The sequence below is a fragment of the Bolinopsis microptera genome, chromosome 10, assembly GCF_026151205.1.
Source record: "Bolinopsis microptera isolate Bmic1 chromosome 10, MBARI_Bmic_1.0, whole genome shotgun sequence".
NCBI lineage: Eukaryota > Metazoa > Ctenophora > Tentaculata > Lobata > Bolinopsidae > Bolinopsis > Bolinopsis microptera.
The window spans coordinates 9,177,793-9,201,839 of NC_087081.1; the positions used below are offsets into that span (position 1 = coordinate 9,177,793).

At 35.4% G+C, this 24,047-nt stretch overlaps 1 protein-coding gene and 1 long non-coding RNA gene across 6 annotated transcripts in view; one reads left to right on the forward strand and one right to left on the reverse strand.

Moving 5' to 3' along the window:
* The window catches only part of LOC134822467 (mast/stem cell growth factor receptor Kit-like), a 63,884-nt gene extending 44,164 nt beyond the window's left edge, over positions 1-19,720 (forward strand). For 3 of the 5 annotated variants that reach the window (XM_063833566.1, XM_063833567.1, XM_063833569.1), the window contains 13 exons: positions 1,202-1,347; positions 1,524-1,696; positions 1,969-2,086; positions 3,625-3,771; positions 3,973-4,108; positions 4,528-4,630; positions 5,848-5,958; positions 6,150-6,290; positions 6,598-6,703; positions 6,888-7,122; positions 7,354-7,453; positions 17,195-17,467; positions 18,267-19,720. In XM_063833566.1, coding sequence (XP_063689636.1) covers positions 1,202-1,347; positions 1,524-1,696; positions 1,969-2,086; positions 3,625-3,771; positions 3,973-4,108; positions 4,528-4,630; positions 5,848-5,958; positions 6,150-6,290; positions 6,598-6,703; positions 6,888-7,122; positions 7,354-7,453; positions 17,195-17,467; positions 18,267-18,278 — 1,801 coding nt within the window. In that variant the 3' untranslated portion in view covers positions 18,279-19,720. The remainder of the gene's footprint in view (positions 1-1,201; positions 1,348-1,523; positions 1,697-1,968; positions 2,087-3,624; positions 3,772-3,972; positions 4,109-4,527; positions 4,631-5,847; positions 5,959-6,149; positions 6,291-6,597; positions 6,704-6,887; positions 7,123-7,353; positions 7,454-17,194; positions 17,468-18,266) is intronic. The other 2 variants (XM_063833565.1, XM_063833568.1) reach the window with 1 other exon arrangement.
* Positions 19,721-22,953: 3,233 nt separating this feature from the next.
* On the reverse strand, positions 22,954-23,735 carry LOC134822470 (uncharacterized). The gene is made up of 2 exons (XR_010161192.1): positions 23,391-23,735; positions 22,954-23,270 (listed from the first exon to the last, which is right to left on the reverse strand). It is a non-coding gene; the product is annotated as an uncharacterized LOC134822470 (long non-coding RNA).
* Between the last annotated feature and the right edge of the window lie 312 nt (positions 23,736-24,047).

Sequence of the window (24,047 nt, forward strand, 5' to 3'; positions counted from 1 at the left end):
GAGAAGGAAACCCTTAGTCTACTGTTTTAAAGAGAACTGGTGCACTATAACTGTTCTCAGGAGAAGAAAACCGGTGGTCTACTGTTTTGAAGAGAACTATTGCGTTACTGTTCTCAGGAGAAGAAAACCGGTGGTCTACTGTTTTGAAGAGAACTAGTGCGTTACTTCTCTCAAAAGAAGAAAACCGGTGGTCACTGGTCTACTGTTTTGAAGAGAACTAGTGCGTTTATACTGTTCTCAGGAGAAGAAAACCGTTGGTCTACTGTTTTGAAGAGAACTGGTAGTATACTACTGTTCTCAGGAGAAGGAAACCGTTGGTCTACTGTTTTGAAGAGAACAGGTGCACTACTGTTCTCAGGAGAAGGAAACCCTTGGTCTACTGTTTTGAAGAGAACAGGTGCACTACTGTTCTCAGGGGAAGGAAACCGTTGGTCTACTGTTTTGAAGAGAACTGGTGCACTACTGTTCTTAGGAGAAGGAAACCGTTGGTCTACTGTTTTGAAGAGAACTGGTGCACTACTGTTCATGTTATCAGGAGAAGGAAACCGTTGGTCTACTGTTTTGAAGAGAACTGGTAGTACACTACTGTTCTCAGGAGAAGGAAACCCTTGGTCTACTGTTTTGAAGAGAACTGGTAGTACACTACTGTTCTCAGGAGAAGGAAACCCTTGGTCTACTGTTTTGAATAGAACTGGTACACTACTGTTCTTAGAAGAAAACCGTTGGTCTACTGTTTTGAAGAAAACTGGTGCACTTCTGCTCCTTGGAGAAGAAAACTGATGCTCTAATATTTTCAAAAGAAAGGAAGTGGTACTTTAGTAAGGTTACTGGTAAACAGTAATAAAAGTCGACTATTAGTTTTTGCGAAATTTGGAAAACATTTAGGCTTTGGCCTTCAGCAGAAAAATTATCGGTTTTATCGGTTTTATCTAGATAAAACCTAAATCTTTATCTGTTTATCTAGATAAAAGATTTCATACCGATAATGGATAGCCTAGTTTGGGAACTATAATTATTGACATTAATAGCTGTTTTACAGGCTCCAATTTGGTTTCATTCCAGCCAATGGTTTTATATTCACAAAAGGCAGAAGAAGATATTGAACACGGTACTTCCAGGGATTTGATTCAACCTTGCTTTATTGATCAAATAATCAAGAAACGTTTAGCTGCAATTTTTCATCACAAGATAACCATTTCAGTTACGATCCCTACGATAAAGTTACCATAGAATCCCAAGTTTACGTGGGTTTCATTAATGATGAGCAGATTATTGTGACAGTCAGTATGGGAGGCGATGACTCCAGGAAGAGAAATGTTCAGAAGGAGTATACCATAACTATCAAAGGTAAGTAACGTAATTACTTGAGTTCAATTAGCATTTAGTGTGTCTTTATTTCAACTTCGCCTGAAACGTTGTTTTTTTATTTTTTGTTTTAAACGTATAAAGTAACGTTTTTCTTGGAAGTGTATGCACCGTTGGCGGATGTTTAATTTCTTACATAAGTAACACACGTCTTTCAGCTGTGGCCCCCTTTCTGGATTTTCCGAAACTGCAGCAAGCCCCTGATTTTAATAGTGTAACCTGCACTGTCAAAGGTTACCCAATAGAAAGTGTTACTATAACTGCTATCGATAAAAAGAAGGCGACGACGGTTATAGGCACTTATGATGTGAGGACAGATGAAAAGGAAGAAGTAAGTACAGATAAAGAAACAGAAACATAAACAGAAACAGAAACAGAAACAGAAACAGAAACAGAAACAGAAACAGAAACAGAAACAGAAACAGAAACATTACAATTTAATTTATCGTATTGACTAGTTTTCACCCATTTTTCAGTCCAACTGTTTATTGTAGACTGTAGAGGGAAACTATTATAAATATCCTTAGTATTTGCATATTTTCTGATGAATACTTTTTACGGCTTTTTAGCAAACAACTAAATTAATCATTTTCATTATTCTAGAACGAAGTAGTTTTGTCCGCTTCATTGAAAGATAATCTGAAGAAAGCGAAATGTACAGCCTCCAACAGCCTAATAGAACCAAGAAACCGAACTTCTCCTATCACAGAACTCGCCTGGCGTAAGTTGTAGAGTTAATAACATTTAAAAACTATTTTATTTATTGTATCCATAATACAAGATTGTAAAAAGATAAAAGTCACACTTACATCTACTTTCAAATATTACAATTAAGAATGTATGTTTGTTTGTTTGGGAACCAGCTTTGTTTACTGGTTAATGTTTACTCAAGAATTTATACATACAATAATATACAATAATTATATTCCTAAATCTGCTAATATAAAACCTAAATAACTCTAAAAATATACTCCACACGAAATTATGGACCTGGAAGTAAGATTAAATACATCAGCTTAATACACAAATCAAAACAAAATTCTAGAAGACTGACAGTCTTGTGTTGAAAGACGAATATGATTTAGAAGCTTATCAAAAAAAATTAAAATCTTAGCCAACCAGGAATCCATAAATCCAAGCAAAACTCTGTCTTAACACATTTCAAACAACAATTTTGTCCACACTACACACTTTGCCTCCTTTTATGTAGTGTCTCTTATCTGGCTCGTCGTTTGATCTCTTCTTGAGTTCTAAAACAAGCTTTTGCTGTTCGGCACGTTCCTCTGGAGACCTATCTGGACTGATAAAGACTTTACTGAAAAGTTCTGAGCTACGGAGATGCCTTGCTCTAGTCAAAATCTGCTGCACGATTGTGGAGCTCGTCAAAGTCACCTTAACAGGTCTGTCAGCCACTTGTTTCTTATCCTTGGGTTTATTCAAACCAATTCTGCTAGCTTCTATTTTTGGCTTTTCGCCAAGTTCCAACAACACTTGAGCGACCTTGTCGCATAACAGCTCACCTTTCTCTTCTTTAATACCAAATAACATCAGATTCCGACTTCGGTCTCCTTCTGCCACAACATCCTTGATGACATTCTTCAAAATGTTTCTATCCGAATCCAACAAAGGACCTGCTGCTGAGGTTTTTGATGCCTGTACTGCGGCGCTGTATGTCTTCAACTCTGATTTCACAGTATCCTCGACTGATGCTACAACCACAGATTTCAAGTCATCAAGCTGCTTGTCTTTGGCAGCTAGCAGCTCTTTCTGCAATACAACTACTGTTCCCTGACTGTCAATTACATCGGAGTGCAATTTCTGATTATATTTCTCTAGCTGATTAATGTACAACGACTGTCTATACATAACTTTTAACGCAGCGTTAAGACTCTGAGCCATGACTTCCCTGGAGATTTCTCTTTTACCACTGAAACTCTGAGCTGCACACGCGTTAACATGATCTACTTTAGCAAGCCCAAGAGTTTTCCGGATCCATTCAGCTGCATCATCTTTCACTTCATCAAGCTTATAAGCCACGTATTTCTCCGATTTATACATCACACAACCACGGCACCGGTTAAACAAGCAAGTCTTATCAACGTAATGATAAGTAACTGATAAGCGAGTACAAACGTATTGAAAAGTGTAATTACTGAACTGAACGTATTGAAAAGTGTAATTACTGAACTGACATGTATAACTTGATACCAAACCACTTTTATCGAAATACACTATAAAACATTATTTCCCACTTTTCAGCCAAGACATCATCTGGAATGACTCTAATTGTAGCGGCTGTTATTGGAATAGCACTTCTCGTTCTTATAATATGGATTGTTTGCGCGTGCGTTGCCATGGCAAGACATCCACAGACCAAGTTTGGAGAAGCTATGTGCTGTAGAACAGGTGAGAGAGAGATGTGGTCGGTAACAGGGAAGACTTGAAAATCAGAAGAGGGCGTAATTTTCAGTGACCTTCGGGAGAAATTAAAACTTACATTACAACTCTTTTTAACTATTTTATGAACAGTATTTAAAAAGGAGGTGTGTAACACAATTAAGTCTTGTTACAGTAACAACTGTTTCAGTAACAATATTACTGTTTCAGGAGCTTACTCGCAGATAGAAAAGATCCCCATGGACCCCTACAAGTTGGAGTACTTTACACTGAACCCAGGAGTTACCCTGGGAGGAGGTCACTTCGGTATTGTCAGACGAGGAAACTGTACTGCCCTTAAAGATAGGTAGGTCACATGTTAGAGAATTGTACTGCCCTTAAAGATAGGTAGGTCACATGTAGGTCACTTGTTAGAGAATTGTACTGCCCTTAAAGATAGGTAGGTCACATGTTAGGGAATTGTACTGCCCTTAAAGATAGGCAGGTCACATGTTAGAGAATTGTACTGCCCTTAAAGATAGGTAGGTCTCATGTTGGTCATATGTTAGAGAATTGTACTGCCCTTTAAGATAGGTAGGTCACATGTAGGTCACATGTTAGAGAATTGTACTGCCTTTAAAGATAGGTAGGTCACATGTTAGAGAATACTTTCGAGGTCACATCACACATGTTATAGTCACGTGTTATTTACCTCCCAATGCCACGTCAATTATTATTATTGTAGCACTATGTATTTACACCACCAGTTAACCAGCTGTATTCCAGGGCGGGTGAGAGAACTGATATCGCTATTAAAGAGGTTAAACCCTGTATAGACAGGATGAGGAGAGAGGACGATTTGAGACGAGAACGTGACATTATGATGAGGGTATGTGCGGTTAACGCTTTAACGTGACATTATGATGAGGGTATGTGCGGTTAACGCTTTAACGTGACATTATGATGAGGGTATGTGCGGTTAACACTTTAACGTGACATTATGATGAGGGTATGTGCGGTTAACGCTTTAACGTGACATTATGATGAGGGTATGTGCGGTTAACGCTTTAACGTGACATTATGATGAGGGTATGTGCGGTTAACGCTTTAACGTGACATTATGATGAGGGTATGTGCGGTTAACGTGACATTATGATGAGGGTATGTGCGGTTAACGCTTTAACGTGACATTATGATGAGGGTATGTGCGGTTAACACTTTAAAGTGACATTATGATGAGGGTATGTGCGGTTAACGCTTTAACGTGACATTATGATGAGGGTATGTGCGGTTAACGCTTTAACGTGACATTATGATGAGGGTATGTGCGGTTAACGTGACATTGTCACTTTAATATAGAACGTGACATTATGATGAGGGTATGTGCGGTTAACGTGACATTATGATGAGGGTATGTGCGGTTAACGTGACATTCTCACTTTAATATAGAACGTGACATTATGATGAGGGTATGTGCGGTTAACGTGACATTATGATGAGGGTATGTGCGGTTAACGTGACATTATGATGAGGGTATGTGCGGTTTAACGTGACATTATGATGAGGGTATGTGCGGTTAATATAACGTGACATTATGATGAGGGTATGTGCGGTTAGCGCTTTAACGTGACATTATGATGAGGGTATGTGCGGTTAACGCTTTAACGTGGCATTATGATGAGGGTATGTGCGGTTAACGCTTTAACGTGACATTATGATGAGGGTATGTGCGGTTAACGCTTTAACGTGACATTATGATGAGGGTATGTGCGTTTAACGCTTTAACGTGACATTATGATGAGGGTATGTGCGGTTAACGTGACATTGTCACTTTAATATAACGTGACATTATGATGAGGGTATGTGCGGTTAACGCTTTAACGTGACATTATGATGAGGGTATGTGCGGTTAACGCTTTAACGTGACATTATGATGAGGGTATGTGCGGTTAACGCTTTAACGTGACATTATGATGAGGGTATGTGCGGTTAACGTGAAATTGTCACTTTAATATAACGAAACTTTTCCTTCGAATATCCAAATGTAAGGGTAGTGAAACGGGGTTCAATATTCTGGGAGTTTATTATTAATGTATAATCCCGCAGTTGAGATCTCACAGTAACGTACTGCGAATATACGGTTACACGGACGAACCTGATCAGCTGGCTTTAGTCATTGAGTTTGCTGCGTTCGGTAGTTTGGATAAGCTTCTTATAGTAAGTTGTTACAGTTGTTACGTGTTGTTACAGTTGTTACAGTTGTTACAGTTGTTACAGTGGCACGTGAGCTTTGAACACTGGTATTTGATACAATTTGGCTAACTTTTTTTAAATGATAATCTGAACGACTTGTTATTCTGAACGACTTGTTATTCGAATATAACTATGAATTATGATACACATTTCAGGAAGCAAGAAAGATGAAGTCAGATGGTTATTTAATGCCTAATGAGCAGATTGAAAACCCGATAAAAGCGTTTGAGTCTAAGCATATTATAGAATTTAGCAGGCAAATATCTGATGGGATGGACTATGTAGGCAGAAATCAGGTAACTTGATATAACGTTTATATTTTAAACAACCCAATATTATTTAAAATTATAATAGTATTATACATTCTGGCAATAAAAGCGATTAAACATCTAACAAGCCTAGAGCAGCAGTTTTTATAAACCTTTAATAATACTTTACATACTTTACATACTTTACATACTTTACATGCTTTACATACTTTACATACTTTACATACTTTACATGCTTTACATGCTTTACATACTTTACATACTTTACATACTTTACATACTTTACATACTTTACATACTTTACAGGCTTTACATTTAACTAACTCTGTCCAAGATTGTACATCGTGATCTGGCCGCAAGGAATGTAGTAGTGTCAGGAGACGGCGGAGATTACGTGTTAAAGATAACAGACTTTGGTCTGGCTAGGGAAATAAGCGACGGTTTGTAACGCTTGTAACGCTTGTAACACTTACATTCTCTTTTGTTCATGATCATCCGTTTTTAAACTTACTCGGCTACCAATGGTTAAATTGATTCCAGATATTATGAACGATTCGGGTTCGTATTATTGAATAGACTGGATAAATATTCAATATTAAATAATGATAAATCTCTCTCCCTCAGATGGGTTTTATGAACGAGTAGAAGGAAAAGAAATCCCAATAAAATGGACAGCACCAGAAAGTTTAAGAGGCAACATTTACACCTCCAAAAGCGATGTTTGGTCGTACGGGATCACATTATGGGAGATCTGTACCTTAGGGGGCGAGCCCTACGCTGGGTACAACAATGCAGAAACCATGGAGAATGTGAGAACGGGGTATCGGTTACAAAAGCCACCCTCCTGTAACATTGAATTGTAAGACTTCTTTACTTTCTCACTATTCTTTGTATTTGCTTTAGGATCTGAGAATTTGTTTAGGCAATGGGACTAATTGTATCCTATAATATCATTATTATACCGCAATATTGCATTTGTCTCGCTTAAATTGTCCATACAAGATGTTAAGGTTAAAGTCACATAGCTAATAAATCACTTTATTAATGACTAACTGATCAATTAATTAATTACCCAATTAATACTGTTCAGGTATGAGCTAATGACGAGATGTTGGCTTGAGTCCCCTGAAGAGAGACCTACCTTCGCGCACATATTAACTCAGCTTACTAGCTACTCTCAAAAACCATCAGTATGTATAGTATAGTATTGTATAGTATTGTATAGTATTGTATAGTATTGTATAGTATTGTATAGTATTGTATAGTATTGTATAGTATTGTATAGTATTGTATAGTATTGTATAGTATTGTATAGTATTGTATAGTATTGTATAGTATTGTATAGTATTGTATAGTATTGTATAGTATTGTATAGTATTGTATAGTATTGTATAGTATTGTATAGTATTGTATAGTATTGTATAGTATTGTATAGTATTGTATAGTATTGTATAGTATTGTATAGTATTGTATAGTATTGTATAGTATTGTATAGTATTGTATAGTATTGTATAGTATTGTATAGCATTGTATAACATTGTATAGTATTGTATAGTATTGTATAGTATTGTATAGTATTGTGTAGTATTGTATAGTATTGTATAGTATTGTATAGTATTGTATAGTATTGTATATTATTGTATAGTATTGTATAGTATTGTATAGTATTGTATAGTAGACCCTGATCATTAGAAACACCCCTAAAAGTTCGTTTTTGAAAAAAAATGTAAAACATCCGTAATTTCTTTTCTGTTTTAGTTTTGCATTTAATTTTTTGTATGCGTATAGAAAATTAATACGGCTTAAAAATGAGATGTCCGGCGACCTCCTAGCTCACTCACAAGACTCAGTAGGAGTGATTGAACTGCGAGGGACAATTGAGGCTAACGAATTTACTCATTATTTTCAAAAAAGAACATTCTCGTGTTACGTCCATGATATCCAAGTTGCAAGTATAATCCATAGTGATTATACTTGATCGAGATCTAAGCTTTAATTATTCGAGGTGAAAATGAGGCTAACCACCTTTTGAGAGGGTGAAATGAGGCTAACAAGTATACTTTTGTGTATATTTTCGAGATGGTTCGGTATTGTGACTATCTAATATGTCAACAATAAAAATGTATTCATCCTCTTCAAGCTTAACATTTCAGAAATCGCCGAGTCTACTTGTAGGAGGCTAAAATGAGGCTAATAAAGAATTTGACCGCATTTTAACTTTAATGTACGGAAACATGTTATAGACCCACTATAAAACTTGTAATTGTAGCCCGAAGGTTATTGAGACTTTATCGAAACTTATGTGAGGTTGGATTGAGGCTACCTTCCCTCCTTGAGGCAAAATTGAGGCTAACAGATACACTACGCAGAAAAACGTCACTGTGCCAGCTGTCAAGTAGTTGCTGAGCAGCAGCAGCAGTTAGATGAAGAAAATGAAGTTGAGGAAGGAAATGTATTCTAGAGCTGTTGGCTAGAGTAGGCCCCTTACTTCTATGGAGCTCTCTGGCCAATTGCTCTGGCAATGCTACCCATGGGGCCATGTAATACCACATGATCTGATATCATGCCAAATTAGACTCTAAACTATAAAGTATAATAAAAATGGAACTGTTTGAGAAATTTTACAAGGGAAGTCTTTATTTTGCTTGACACATCTCAAACGCAAGGAAATATTTTTAAACAAATTATAAATATACATTTTTCCACAAGCTTTAATGTAAGCTGATTAATGCATTAATGAATAAAATTCTACGTCAAGCTGCAGAATAACTCCAATATTTAAATCAATACCTCTTCATGGTAGTACAACTGGCGAGAAGGCTCAAAAAAAGCAGTGCAATTAGTTTTGAAATGTGCGATTTTGAAAATAATAAGTGGCTTTCAAAAGGGTCAAAAGTGGAGTTATATAAAGAAAATAAAAGCATCCAACATTAAAACTATCACTTATAAAATATTACAATAAGCAGGAGTTAGCCTCAATCTTACCTCTCAAATGAATACAGGTTAGGCAGAAACAATTTGAAATTGAAGGGCTAGTCCGAAGAAGCAGTAGAACAAGAAATGCAATGAACACAACCTTGATAGTTAGCCTTATTTTACCCTCCATCAAAAGACAGAAAGGGTAGGTGGAGTCTACCATCGACCTAAAGTATCCATATAATGTATACCAGGGCAAAGGATAGTTTAAAGGACGTTATTGTTCAAACATAATTCAAAAATCAGAAAAGATCTGTTAGCCTCATTTTACCCTCCATTAGAAGGAAATGGGTGGGCCAGCCTTCGACCTAGAGCATCCATCTCATGTATACCAGGGCAAAGGATAGTTTAAAGGACGTTATTGTTCAAACATAATTCAAAAATTAGAAAAGATTTGTTAGCCTCATTTCCCCCTCCATTAGAAGGAAAAAAGGGGTCGGCTGGGCCAGCTTTCAACCTAAAGAATCCATATCATGTATTTTAGGTCAGAGGATACTTGGATACGTTATTATTCAAATATAATTCACAACTTAGTAATGACTTGTTAGCCTCATTTCCCCCTCCATTAGAAGGAAAAAAGGGGTTGGCTGGGCCAGCCTTCAACTTAGAGCATCCATCTCATGTAATTTAGGTCAGAGGATACCTTGATAGACGTTATTATTCAAATATAATTTCAAAATTAAAAATAATCTGTTAGCCTCACTTTACCCTCCATTAGAAGAAAACAAGGGGTCGGTTGGGCAAGCCTTCGATCTAGAGCATCAATCTCATCTATTTTAGGTCAGAGGATACTTTGATAGACACTATTATTCAAAAATAATTCAAAAATTAGTAATAACTTGTTAGCCTCATTTTTCCCTCAATTAGTGAAAAAATTTCCCTCTTCTCTCTGGATTCTGAAAGAGTGAGATCTGATGAATCGATTAAACATGTTTAAGCTTTTATAGTATGCTTGGAAGGTGTTATTAGGAGACAAAATGTAAATGACTCGTTAGCCTCAATTTGCCCTCGACTAAATGCTTCAAAACTTTTGTTAATCGAAACAAGATTAGTTGAACTATAGATATATGAAATATCATATGCCTATCTTAAAAGTTCTTCCTGTGACAATCTTCTAAAGTTAAAATGGGAAAATGTGGTCCATCTCGTGCGAACTTTCCTAATGACCAGGGTCAGTATTGTATAGTATTGTATAGTATTGTATAGTATTGTATAGTATTGTATAGTATTGTATAGTATTGTATAGTATTGTATTGTATAGTATTGTATAGTATTGTATATTATTGTATAGTATTGTATAGTATTGTATTGTATAGTATTGTATAGTATAGTATTGTATAGTATTGTATAGTATTGTATAGTATTGTATAGTATTGTATAGTATTGTATAGTATTGTATAGTATTGTATAGTATTGTATAGTATTGTATAGTATTGTATAGTATTGTATAGTATTGTATAGTATTGTATAGTATTGTATAGTATTGTATAGTATTGTATAGTATTGTATAGTATTGTATAGTATTGTATAGTATTGTATAGTATTGTATAGTATTGTATAGTATTGTATAGTATTGTATAGTATTGTATAGCATTGTATAACATTGTATAGCATTGTATAGTATTGTATAGTATTGTATAGTATTGTATAGTATTGTATAGTATTGTATAGTATTGTATAGTATTGTATAGTATTGTATAGTATTGTATAGTATTGTATAGTATTGTATAGTATTGTATAGTAGACCCTGATCATTAGAAACACCCCTAAAAGTTCGTTTTTGAAAAAAAATGTAAAACATCCGTAATTTCTTTTCTGTTTTAGTTTTGCATTTAATTTTTTGTATGCGTATAGAAAATTAATACGGCTTAAAAATGAGATGTCCGGCGACCTCCTAGCTCACTCACAAGACTCAGTAGGAGTGATTGAACTGCGAGGGACAATTGAGGCTAACGAATTTACTCATTATTTTCAAAAAAGAACATTCTCGTGTTACGTCCATGATATCCAAGTTGCAAGTATAATCCATAGTGATTATACTTGATCGAGATCTAAGCTTTAATTATTCGAGGTGAAAATGAGGCTAACCACCTTTTGAGAGGGTGAAATGAGGCTAACAAGTATACTTTTGTGTATATTTTCGAGATGGTTCGGTATTGTGACTATCTAATATGTCAACAATAAAAATGTATTCATCCTCTTCAAGCTTAACATTTCAGAAATCGCCGAGTCTACTTGTAGGAGGCTAAAATGAGGCTAATAAAGAATTTGACCGCATTTTAACTTTAATGTACGGAAACATGTTATAGACCCACTATAAAACTTGTAATTGTAGCCCGAAGGTTATTGAGACTTTATCGAAACTTATGTGAGGTTGGATTGAGGCTACCTTCCCTCCTTGAGGCAAAATTGAGGCTAACAGATACACTACGCAGAAAAACGTCACTGTGCCAGCTGTCAAGTAGTTGCTGAGCAGCAGCAGCAGTTAGATGAAGAAAATGAAGTTGAGGAAGGAAATGTATTCTAGAGCTGTTGGCTAGAGTAGGCCCCTTACTTCTATGGAGCTCTCTGGCCAATTGCTCTGGCAATGCTACCCATGGGGCCATGTAATACCACATGATCTGATATCATGCCAAATTAGACTCTAAACTATAAAGTATAATAAAAATGGAACTGTTTGAGAAATTTTACAAGGGAAGTCTTTATTTTGCTTGACACATCTCAAACGCAAGGAAATATTTTTAAACAAATTATAAATATACATTTTTCCACAAGCTTTAATGTAAGCTGATTAATGCATTAATGAATAAAATTCTACGTCAAGCTGCAGAATAACTCCAATATTTAAATCAATACCTCTTCATGGTAGTACAACTGGCGAGAAGGCTCAAAAAAAGCAGTGCAATTAGTTTTGAAATGTGCGATTTTGAAAATAATAAGTGGCTTTCAAAAGGGTCAAAAGTGGAGTTATATAAAGAAAATAAAAGCATCCAACATTAAAACTATCACTTATAAAATATTACAATAAGCAGGAGTTAGCCTCAATCTTACCTCTCAAATGAATACAGGTTAGGCAGAAACAATTTGAAATTGAAGGGCTAGTCCGAAGAAGCAGTAGAACAAGAAATGCAATGAACACAACCTTGATAGTTAGCCTTATTTTACCCTCCATCAAAAGACAGAAAGGGTAGGTGGAGTCTACCATCGACCTAAAGTATCCATATAATGTATACCAGGGCAAAGGATAGTTTAAAGGACGTTATTGTTCAAACATAATTCAAAAATCAGAAAAGATCTGTTAGCCTCATTTTACCCTCCATTAGAAGGAAATGGGTGGGCCAGCCTTCGACCTAGAGCATCCATCTCATGTATACCAGGGCAAAGGATAGTTTAAAGGACGTTATTGTTCAAACATAATTCAAAAATTAGAAAAGATTTGTTAGCCTCATTTCCCCCTCCATTAGAAGGAAAAAAGGGGTCGGCTGGGCCAGCTTTCAACCTAAAGAATCCATATCATGTATTTTAGGTCAGAGGATACTTGGATACGTTATTATTCAAATATAATTCACAACTTAGTAATGACTTGTTAGCCTCATTTCCCCCTCCATTAGAAGGAAAAAAGGGGTTGGCTGGGCCAGCCTTCAACTTAGAGCATCCATCTCATGTAATTTAGGTCAGAGGATACCTTGATAGACGTTATTATTCAAATATAATTTCAAAATTAAAAATAATCTGTTAGCCTCACTTTACCCTCCATTAGAAGAAAACAAGGGGTCGGTTGGGCAAGCCTTCGATCTAGAGCATCAATCTCATCTATTTTAGGTCAGAGGATACTTTGATAGACACTATTATTCAAAAATAATTCAAAAATTAGTAATAACTTGTTAGCCTCATTTTTCCCTCAATTAGTGAAAAAATTTCCCTCTTCTCTCTGGATTCTGAAAGAGTGAGATCTGATGAATCGATTAAACATGTTTAAGCTTTTATAGTATGCTTGGAAGGTGTTATTAGGAGACAAAATGTAAATGACTCGTTAGCCTCAATTTGCCCTCGACTAAATGCTTCAAAACTTTTGTTAATCGAAACAAGATTAGTTGAACTATAGATATATGAAATATCATATGCCTATCTTAAAAGTTCTTCCTGTGACAATCTTCTAAAGTTAAAATGGGAAAATGTGGTCCATCTCGTGCGAACTTTCCTAATGACCAGGGTCAGTATTGTATAGTATTGTATAGTATTGTATAGTATTGTATAGTATTGTATAGTATTGTATAGTATTGTATAGTATTGTATTGTATAGTATTGTATAGTATTGTATATTATTGTATAGTATTGTATAGTATTGTATTGTATAGTATTGTATAGTATAGTATTGTATAGTATTGTATAGTATTGTATAGTATTGTATAGTATTGTATAGTATTGTATAGTATTGTATAGTATTGTATAGTATTGTATAGTATTGTATAGTATTGTATAGTATTGTATAGTATTGTATAGTATTGTATAGTATTGTATAGTATTGTATAGTATTGTATAGTATTGTATAGTATTGTATAGTATTGTATAGTATTGTATAGTATTGTATAGTATTGTATAGTATTGTATAGTATTGTATAGTATTGTATAGCATTGTATAACATTGTATAGCATTGTATAGTATTGTATAGTATTGTATAGTATTGTATAGTATTGTATAGTATTGTATAGTATTGTATAGTATTGTATAGTATTGTATAGTATTGTATAGTATTGTATAGTATTGTATAGTATTGTACAGTAGACCCTGATCATTAGAAACACCCCTAAAAGTTCGTTTTTGAAAAAAAATGTAAAACATCCGTAATTTCTTTTCTGTTTTAGTTTTGCATTTAATTTTTTGTATGCGTATAGAAAATTAATACGGCTTAAAAATGAGATGTCCGGCGACCTCCTAGCTCACTCACAAGACTCAGTAGGAGTGATTGAACTGCGAGGGACAATTGAGGCTAACGAATTTACTCATTATTTTCAAAAAAGAACATTCTCGTGTTACGTCCATGATATCCAAGTTGCAAGTATAATCCATAGTGATTATACTTGATCGAGATCTAAGCTTTAATTATTCGAGGTGAAAATGAGGCTAACCACCTTTTGAGAGGGTGAAATGAGGCTAACAAGTATACTTTTGTGTATATTTTCGAGATGGTTCGGTATTGTGACTATCTAATATGTCAACAATAAAAATGTATTCATCCTCTTCAAGCTTAACATTTCAGAAATCGCCGAGTCTACTTGTAGGAGGCTAAAATGAGGCTAATAAAGAATTTGACCGCATTTTAACTTTAATGTACGGAAACATGTTATAGACCCACTATAAAACTTGTAATTGTAGCCCGAAGGTTATTGAGACTTTATCGAAACTTATGTGAGGTTGGATTGAGGCTACCTTCCCTCCTTGAGGCAAAATTGAGGCTAACAGATACACTACGCAGAAAAACGTCACTGTGCCAGCTGTCAAGTAGTTGCTGAGCAGCAGCAGCAGTTAGATGAAGAAAATGAAGTTGAGGAAGGAAATGTATTCTAGAGCTGTTGGCTAGAGTAGGCCCCTTACTTCTATGGAGCTCTCTGGCCAATTGCTCTGGCAATGCTACCCATGGGGCCATGTAATACCACATGATCTGATATCATGCCAAATTAGACTCTAAACTATAAAGTATAATAAAAATGGAACTGTTTGAGAAATTTTACAAGGGAAGTCTTTATTTTGCTTGACACATCTCAAACGCAAGGAAATATTTTTAAACAAATTATAAATATACATTTTTCCACAAGCTTTAATGTAAGCTGATTAATGCATTAATGAATAAAATTCTACGTCAAGCTGCAGAATAACTCCAATATTTAAATCAATACCTCTTCATGGTAGTACAACTGGCGAGAAGGCTCAAAAAAAGCAGTGCAATTAGTTTTGAAATGTGCGATTTTGAAAATAATAAGTGGCTTTCAAAAGGGTCAAAAGTGGAGTTATATAAAGAAAATAAAAGCATCCAACATTAAAACTATCACTTATAAAATATTACAATAAGCAGGAGTTAGCCTCAATCTTACCTCTCAAATGAATACAGGTTAGGCAGAAACAATTTGAAATTGAAGGGCTAGTCCGAAGAAGCAGTAGAACAAGAAATGCAATGAACACAACCTTGATAGTTAGCCTTATTTTACCCTCCATCAAAAGACAGAAAGGGTAGGTGGAGTCTACCATCGACCTAAAGTATCCATATAATGTATACCAGGGCAAAGGATAGTTTAAAGGACGTTATTGTTCAAACATAATTCAAAAATCAGAAAAGATCTGTTAGCCTCATTTTACCCTCCATTAGAAGGAAATGGGTGGGCCAGCCTTCGACCTAGAGCATCCATCTCATGTATACCAGGGCAAAGGATAGTTTAAAGGACGTTATTGTTCAAACATAATTCAAAAATTAGAAAAGATTTGTTAGCCTCATTTCCCCCTCCATTAGAAGGAAAAAAGGGGTCGGCTGGGCCAGCTTTCAACCTAAAGAATCCATATCATGTATTTTAGGTCAGAGGATACTTGGATACGTTATTATTCAAATATAATTCACAACTTAGTAATGACTTGTTAGCCTCATTTCCCCCTCCATTAGAAGGAAAAAAGGGGTTGGCTGGGCCAGCCTTCAACTTAGAGCATCCATCTCATGTAATTTAGGTCAGAGGATACCTTGATAGACGTTATTATTCAAATATAATTTCAAAATTAAAAATAATCTGTTAGCCTCACTTTACCCTCCATTAGAAGAAAACAAGGGGTCGGTTGGGCAAGCCTTCGATCTAGAGCATCAATCTCATCTATTTTAGGTCAGAGGATACTTTGATAGACACTATTATTCAAAAATAATTCAAAAATTAGTAATAACTTGTTAGCCTCATTTTTCCCTCAATTAGTGAAAAAATTTCCCTCTTCTCTCTGGATTCTGAAAGAGTGAGATCTGATGAATCGATTAAACATGTTTAAGCTTTTATAGTATGCTTGGAAGGTGTTATTAGGAGACAAAATGTAAATGACTCGTTAGCCTCAATTTGCCCTCGACTAAATGCTTCAAAACTTTTGTTAATCGAAACAAGATTAGTTGAACTATAGATATATGAAATATCATATGCCTATCTTAAAAGTTCTTCCTGTGACAATCTTCTAAAGTTAAAATGGGAAAATGTGGTCCATCTCGTGCGAACTTTCCTAATGACCAGGGTCAGTATTGTATAGTATTGTATAGTATTGTATAGTATTGTATAGTATTGTATAGTATTGTATAGTATTGTATAGTATTGTATTGTATAGTATTGTATAGTATTGTATATTATTGTATAGTATTGTATAGTATTGTATTGTATAGTATTGTATAGTATAGTATTGTATAGTATTGTATAGTATTGTATAGTATTGTATAGTATTGTATAGTATTGTATAGTATTGTATAGTATTGTATAGTATTGTATAGTATTGTATAGTATTGTATAGTATTGTATTGTATAGTATTGTATAGTATTGTATATTATTGTATAGTATTGTATAGTATTGTATAGTATTGTATAGTTTTGTATAGTATTGTATAGTATTGTATAGTATTGTATAGTATTGTATAGTATTGTATAGTATTGTATAGTATTGTATAGTATTGTATAGTATTGTATAGTATTGTATAGTATTGTATAGTATTGTATAGTATTGTAACGGACTATCTGACCGTCTACCATGATCAATTATTGTAAACCTGAGAAGTTTTTAGGATGATAATTATTATCGTTTATAAACGTTATAAATGAACGCAAATGGATAGCTCCTTCCAAAATATAGCTATGAGACATATCAACTGATTTGTTAATTGAACCGGTTAAATTAAATAATTGATTAATTAGTTACCCATTATTAACCATCTCCACGCTCCCAGGACTATGTCCACATAGAGAGTCTATACGAAACAGACCTAAACCTAACACTGCGGCTCCAGACCCTGGAACCACCTCCCACCACCACCCCAAGCAACAACCACCACCCCTCCTCGCTGCCCCACACTCCTGTACGTGAGCACGGCGGTGGTGCTGGGTCACATGACTCTTGTAACTCTCCGCGTGATTATCGCCAGCCCGATGACGGACAACCCGCCGCGGGGTCCATGGTCGAAAATGAGTACACGGTGGAGCCGTCTACTTTACCTCATAATGTAACTATTTCACGGGACAGCGCTTTAAACGTGAACCGTGGTGACCATGGTAACCGTGGTAGCATGAAACACGGTCAAGGTGTCCCTCGTTGCTGATCTCTTCTGATTACACTACCTCTCTGCACTCTCTAGGTCTTCCTTCCCGCCTTTCTCTGTTCTTTCTACTGCCACACATTTGCAAATTACACCTACGATAATGCGATATACGTATATCCATGTTTGGTTGGGATATGATTCAAGTCCCCCTGTTTCTTATCATTGAAAATTGTGTTTCTTACCATAAAACCAAGCTGCTTTATGCTCTTTTCATGTACGACCACGGGCTTATATCTGCCGCAAAGCCTCTTTGCGCGTGCTTATTTCTGCCGCAAAGCCTCTTTGCGCATGCTTATTTCTGCCGCAAAGCCTCTTTACGATTTCAGCGTTTTGCTGCCATACTGCTGCCGCTAGCCTGCTGCAACGTGTTTTCAGTATTTTACCTGTTGTAGACAGTATGATCAAGCACCATGGGAATAAGTGTTTTTGATGCCTCACGCCTGATTGAAGAGGACGCGTTTATAGCCACTAGGTTGTGCTGAATAATTGACAAAGCACATTTCGGAATGATTACCCCTCGCAACCACCCTTAATGTTCCATAATATGTTGATTACTGTTGGGAATGGGGTTTGAGTCGTCTATTGGATTCAAGCAGATCGTTTTAACGTTTTTGTATCTATAGTTTTATTCTTTGTTGAACTGAAAAATGTAGTTTTAAAATTAAGTGATTGGAACAATAATCATAACTACTGATGATTTCAGGAAGCCGTCTGAAAGGTGTTGGAGTTAGGAATTTACTTTGTCAAACAAAAGTTTGTCTTGTTCGCTTGTTTCAAGGGATAAAAGGGTCCGGGTCTGGAGTTACCATCACGTGATCAAAAGAAGCGCCGTATTCTAGCTGGATAAGATCATCCAACGGATTGATATTGTCAAACCACTGAAATCTGAATCTTCATTCGAAATGATGTATCATGAAGAGATTACTAAAGGACGAAATGATTTCTAGAATATTAGTATTTTGTTACTTTCCTTGCTCGAGAAATTTAGCATCTCTTTTCGAATATGATATCCAAGTTTTGTATATTATGGGGAGCTGCAAGGACTATTATTTTAGTGATAAAATTAACTGAAAATGATTGGTAAAACTGAGGGAACAGGAAATTATTTCCTGGGAGAATTACGTCAAGAAGTTATGATCGAACAAGCATGCTAGGGGTCCCGTTGTTATGGGCGCATTGTAATTTATATTTCTCTACCATACTTTGTACCAACAAATATCCAAAAAGTAAAGAAAAAATTGTAACTCGCAGTCGTTGTAGCCCCCTCCCCAATTTCAATTATGCTATCTTGAATTCTTCTTGAACTCTGCAATATTTAAATTTACGTTTTTGAATGAACAATTTATAATGAAATTGTAAAGTGTGGAAATTCTTTCTGACATTTTTACTGTACATTTACTTTCATGAAAAACTTTGAGGAATAATAAGTTTTTATAGCATTTTATTTTCTTATTATGGTTAAATGTCTCTAAATGCCACAAAATCACCTTGCTTTTTGGCATGTTTGATTTTTAACGCAGTTTATATTACATATTAGTTTATCATATATAATAGTGATTCACAATATTATTTTTAATTCTGTAGGACTGAATCGTCCCTCCATTCAGGACTTTGATTGCATCGGAGTATGCAGTTCAATTACAATATTTTAGTTCATTGCAAATGGCTCACGAAAATGTTAGTAAAATCATCGTATTTTACCGTAATCATGTAAAATTTGCCGGCAAAACATCGAAAATCGGCTAGGCCGTTGAAAAGTTCACATTTTATACTTATAAAACTTATTTTTGTTTGAAAAGGATTACCTGATTTAAAAATGTGTACTGATTGTAATTGTCTTTTATTCTTGTTGGGGTCAGTTCTTCCGTATCAAAATGTGTCATTTTTAGTGACTAAACCATCGTTATCATTTCCGCAATGAATATGCTTAGTTATGATTGTTTGATTATTAATATACTTCTTATATACCCATAATCGTCGATAGACAGTTTTTAGTATCGCCTCATCTATACTAGAGAGTAGAGAAGTGTTTGTTTTTCTTTTTATGCTTTGAGTTCTGGCCTATAAAATTGAACTAGAAGTATCGAATCTTCAGTTTTCGATTTTTTCATGTATTTTATTTGAGTTTTTATTCAACTGTTAGAGTTACAAGTATGAGATACGCGTTTCATTTGTTTTTGGCAGATTCCTGATATATTATATAGACAGTACCGCAATAATACGATTTATCAGAAATACGATGATCAGTGATCATTATAATTATATGCGGGCTCGACTACACTGTACAGAATCTAAATCAATAACAATAGTTAATAACATAGCATTTTATTTAGGTAGGCAGTGCGCCATCGACAATAAGACGCGCGCGCTGACCATTGAATGGTTTTTTAGCTCTTATTTCGGCCAGCACAATATTTTGGAAACAAGCGAAAAGTTATAATACTTCCCATATAACAATTTTGTTGAAATTTGGTCAGCTTACGTAAACACTTATGTTTTACTGAACCTAATTTAGTTTGAGCAATTTCGATGCTCAGAATTTGAGTTATCAACGAATTTATACCTATTTTGTCATTTTTAGACCTTTTAGTCAAGGCCAATCTCTCCCAACTAAATTAGGTTCGGTAGTTAAGTATGATTGGAAGGTTCTGACAAATTTTCAGCATGATTCATGTTCAGGAACCAAAGATATGACAGAATAATACGACAAAAATCAACGAATTTCGTCAAATTACGCGACTTTTACACCTAATTTTGCTCCAAAAGCCGCGCACCATCAAATATGGCACCTAGGCGAAACTCACTGATCATTCCAAAAAGGTATGATAAATTTGGTACTGTGAAAATTCTCACAGTCTCTAGAAAACGATGGTACAAACATTTTGAAAATCCGAGCAAGTTTATTTTTATCGTGCACCGCCTAATTTAGGCGCAGGTTATATCTCCACCGAAAGCACATTCAATTTGATGTGGTTGAAATTTGTCTATAACTTGCTTGATTCTGCACTAAGTTCAAAGTTGACGTGTACTGACCGTGACCAAAATTGAACGTTTAACTTTAAGATCACTTCCGAGGCACACGCTTATATATCAAATATTGTGCTTTTCACGGAGAAATAATGAATAAGACAGTATGCAGTAACGTTTATTTATTCGCATAATTTAACCATGCATGTGCTTTCGCGCAACTGCGGGCGCGCTTATTTCACAAAGGCTCTGGTTACTGGTTAGAGCAATTTTATTTACTGGCCGGCGGTGCTTTGATTACCTGGGGACCTCACGCTATTATATTATAAGATTCGGCGGAATGACAGGCTGAGCGCGGCCCCGTAATCAGTATAATGCTTTGACGGATGTTACTCGTCTAAATTTCTAAATTTTTTCGAAATAGCGCGCGCCGCTTTCTTTTCGAAATGGCCCGATGCGTTACTCTGGCTAGATCGGCAAAATGCGCTAATGTGCCGCGCCGAGCTGCCATGAATTGACATCGTCAATAAAGTGGTACCAAGAAGTTTTAATTTTAAAATTTTATAGCTTAGCACACGACTTAACTCCGGGCCGGCAAATGACCTCGGGCAAATAAAAGCGCTGCGAAGAGTCACAAATATTAACGGGTGATGTGTTTACATAGTCATGAGTCTACTGTTTACGCATACAGCGTGGTTCGCACTGGTTTCACCTTGACGGATGTTACTCTTCTAAATTTCTTCGAAGTAGCGCGCGCCGCTTTCTTCTCGAAATGTTACCGACGGCACGAGCTACGAAGTAGCGCGCGCCGGGCCAAATCATTAACAATGGTCAAGTTTCACCATTCGGCGGTCGCGCGCTACTGCAAGCGAGAGGGCTCTGGTTTCAGCAAGGTGATATAATACTCGTAAAATATGTATTCCAAAGAACCATCAACGAGTTCAACTTGTACTTGTTTTGATAATTGTTATAATGTATAAACTTGGAGGACTTCGACGCTTTGACGCGCCGCGCAAACTATAATTTTTACTTCGCATCGAAGATATCTGACGAGATCGTTGCTTTCTTAATTCGCAGAGCAACGATCTGGAAGTAAAGGATTGACATCGTCAATCAATTAATAAACGTAAATCTACAACGAGAATATAACTGTAGCGCGAGCCGCCGGTATACAATATATATAGCTATAACATATAAATGCAAAATGATAAATATTATACAAATATATTAAATGTAATAAATATCATACAAATTTAGTTGACCATTGTTAATTATCTGGCCTGGCGCGCGCTATACTTCGTAGCTCGTGCCATCAAGAAGAAAGCGGCGCGCGCTACTATACTTCGAAGAAAGTTAGACGAGTAACATCCGTCAAAAATTTAGCTGTTCAAATATTTACAAAATTTAAAGCTAAATCTGTTTAATTAATTGACTATTGTTAAATATAATCACATATAAATTTACACAATATATAATAATTAATACAATTTACAAAATCGACAATAATTGCATCAGTTCATTTTGTAATGTTTGATCACATACCAAAATTTTATAATCGTTTTACATTAAGTAAAACACTTTTACATTATTTAGGTGATTGGCTAAAGTATTTATTTTTATGTTTGATGTAAAATAATTATCCTCATTATATATTATGCATAAACAAGTTAAATTTTGATTTTTGCAAATTATTGCAGATTTAAAATTTATAATTTGGTATTGAGCGCTGCACCAAGCTGCTAATTTGCAACTCATCGATGCAGATGATGTTATATTGTGATTTTAATGTGGTCCGTATCTTCATATCATGATTAAATTTAAGGAAAGGAATCAAATATGTACCGTGTCGAATGTCGATATTTGGTAATTAACTTATCTTACCTTCGCTTTTATTTTTAACCGTAAAGTTAGGCTTTGAATTAGGATGTAGACAATTTAAAGTATGAAATACTTGATTTGTATTTCATATATTATGCTATGCTGTAAGACTGGGTATCAAATAGTTTTAGTTTGTGCTTACACCAAATAACAATAAATCGTTATGATGTATGAACATGAGTTTTATTATAATATCATCATGAAATATCATCATGAAATAAAGACTCTGCAAACATCTCAGAGAAATATTACCACCATAAAGAACAAAGAGGGAGTATCCTGGACCCCGAAATCCACCACTTTTCTGTTCTTTCAGAGGTACCAATGTGGCAGGAAACCAGGGCTCATGCTGCCGCTGAGCTAAAGCAGTAGAGGGGATGGCGGCTTCTCTAGGATCTAACACGTCCTGAAGCAGACCAACACTATGTCCCAACGCACTGGTGTTGGGATGTCTGCCCCCGGTGCCTGTCCCGGTCAATAAAGCAGTCAAGCATCATGTGTTGGAACCCTGTTCTTGGGTTAATTAAATAACAAATAATACTCAATTATTATAAATACAAATTAGATGAATAAAGAGGTTATACAAATAAATGGTGTTTCAAATGTAACCTTGTTACTCTATGTACTCACCCTCAAATAGTGAATGAGTGATTAAAAGGTGATTGGTGTGACTCAGTTACTCACACTGCTCTAACTAATACACAAATCAATTCTAAACTAAATAATGTCTTTTTACTATTAGATTAAACAACTATTAAATTAAAACTACTACTCTGATGATGATGTTCTTCTTACTATATGAGGGACTTCTGAATGATGAGGACTTCAACTAAACTGGAACTGATAACTATAATAAAAAACCCTGGGGGAAAACTACCGTGAGTAAAGTGAAAGGTAATCCACGTGAAACTATAAATAAAAGTGAAAGAGGAAGCGGGAACTCCTAGACTAAACTACTAAACTATAACTATAAACTACTTACCACTCTTTCCACGTCACAGAACACAGATAGTATCTGTCGACTGGAATCTGTGGGATCACTAAAACAACGTCACTCCTCTCCCTTCTGCTACGCTAGAGTCTGGAGTCGACAACGTCACTCCTCTCCCTTCTGCTTCGCTAGAGTCTGGAGTCAACTAAACACTGGACACTCCTCTCTCTTCTGTTACTTCAACTAGAGTCTGGAGTCGAGCCTTGTCTGCCTTCTGGAGTCCCTTTACCCCAACACTGTATATACAATCACTGGAACTAAACCTTTGCTAAAGTGAGATACAGGGTTAGTAATATGAAGTACAAAAACAAGCTACAAATAGAATTAAGATTCTAACATCATGTATGTTATGTTGAGCATTCTCAACCAACAAATGTGGGAACTCCCACGAAAGACCAAAACAGATCTAAAGAGACACTTAACAACATTGGAAAATAGACTTCAATTTGTTTATATAATTTATAAAGCGTATATTATTGCCCACGTTAAGGGGCCTGTTAATAATTTATTAAATTATTAGCTATTTTAGATTTAATAATAATATTATAATATGTATACTGCCACTGGCCTTGAACATAGTACGTGTTTGGAGTCTTGATTTGATTTCATTAGGAACTTCACTAATGCTCGGATGACATAATTTTATGT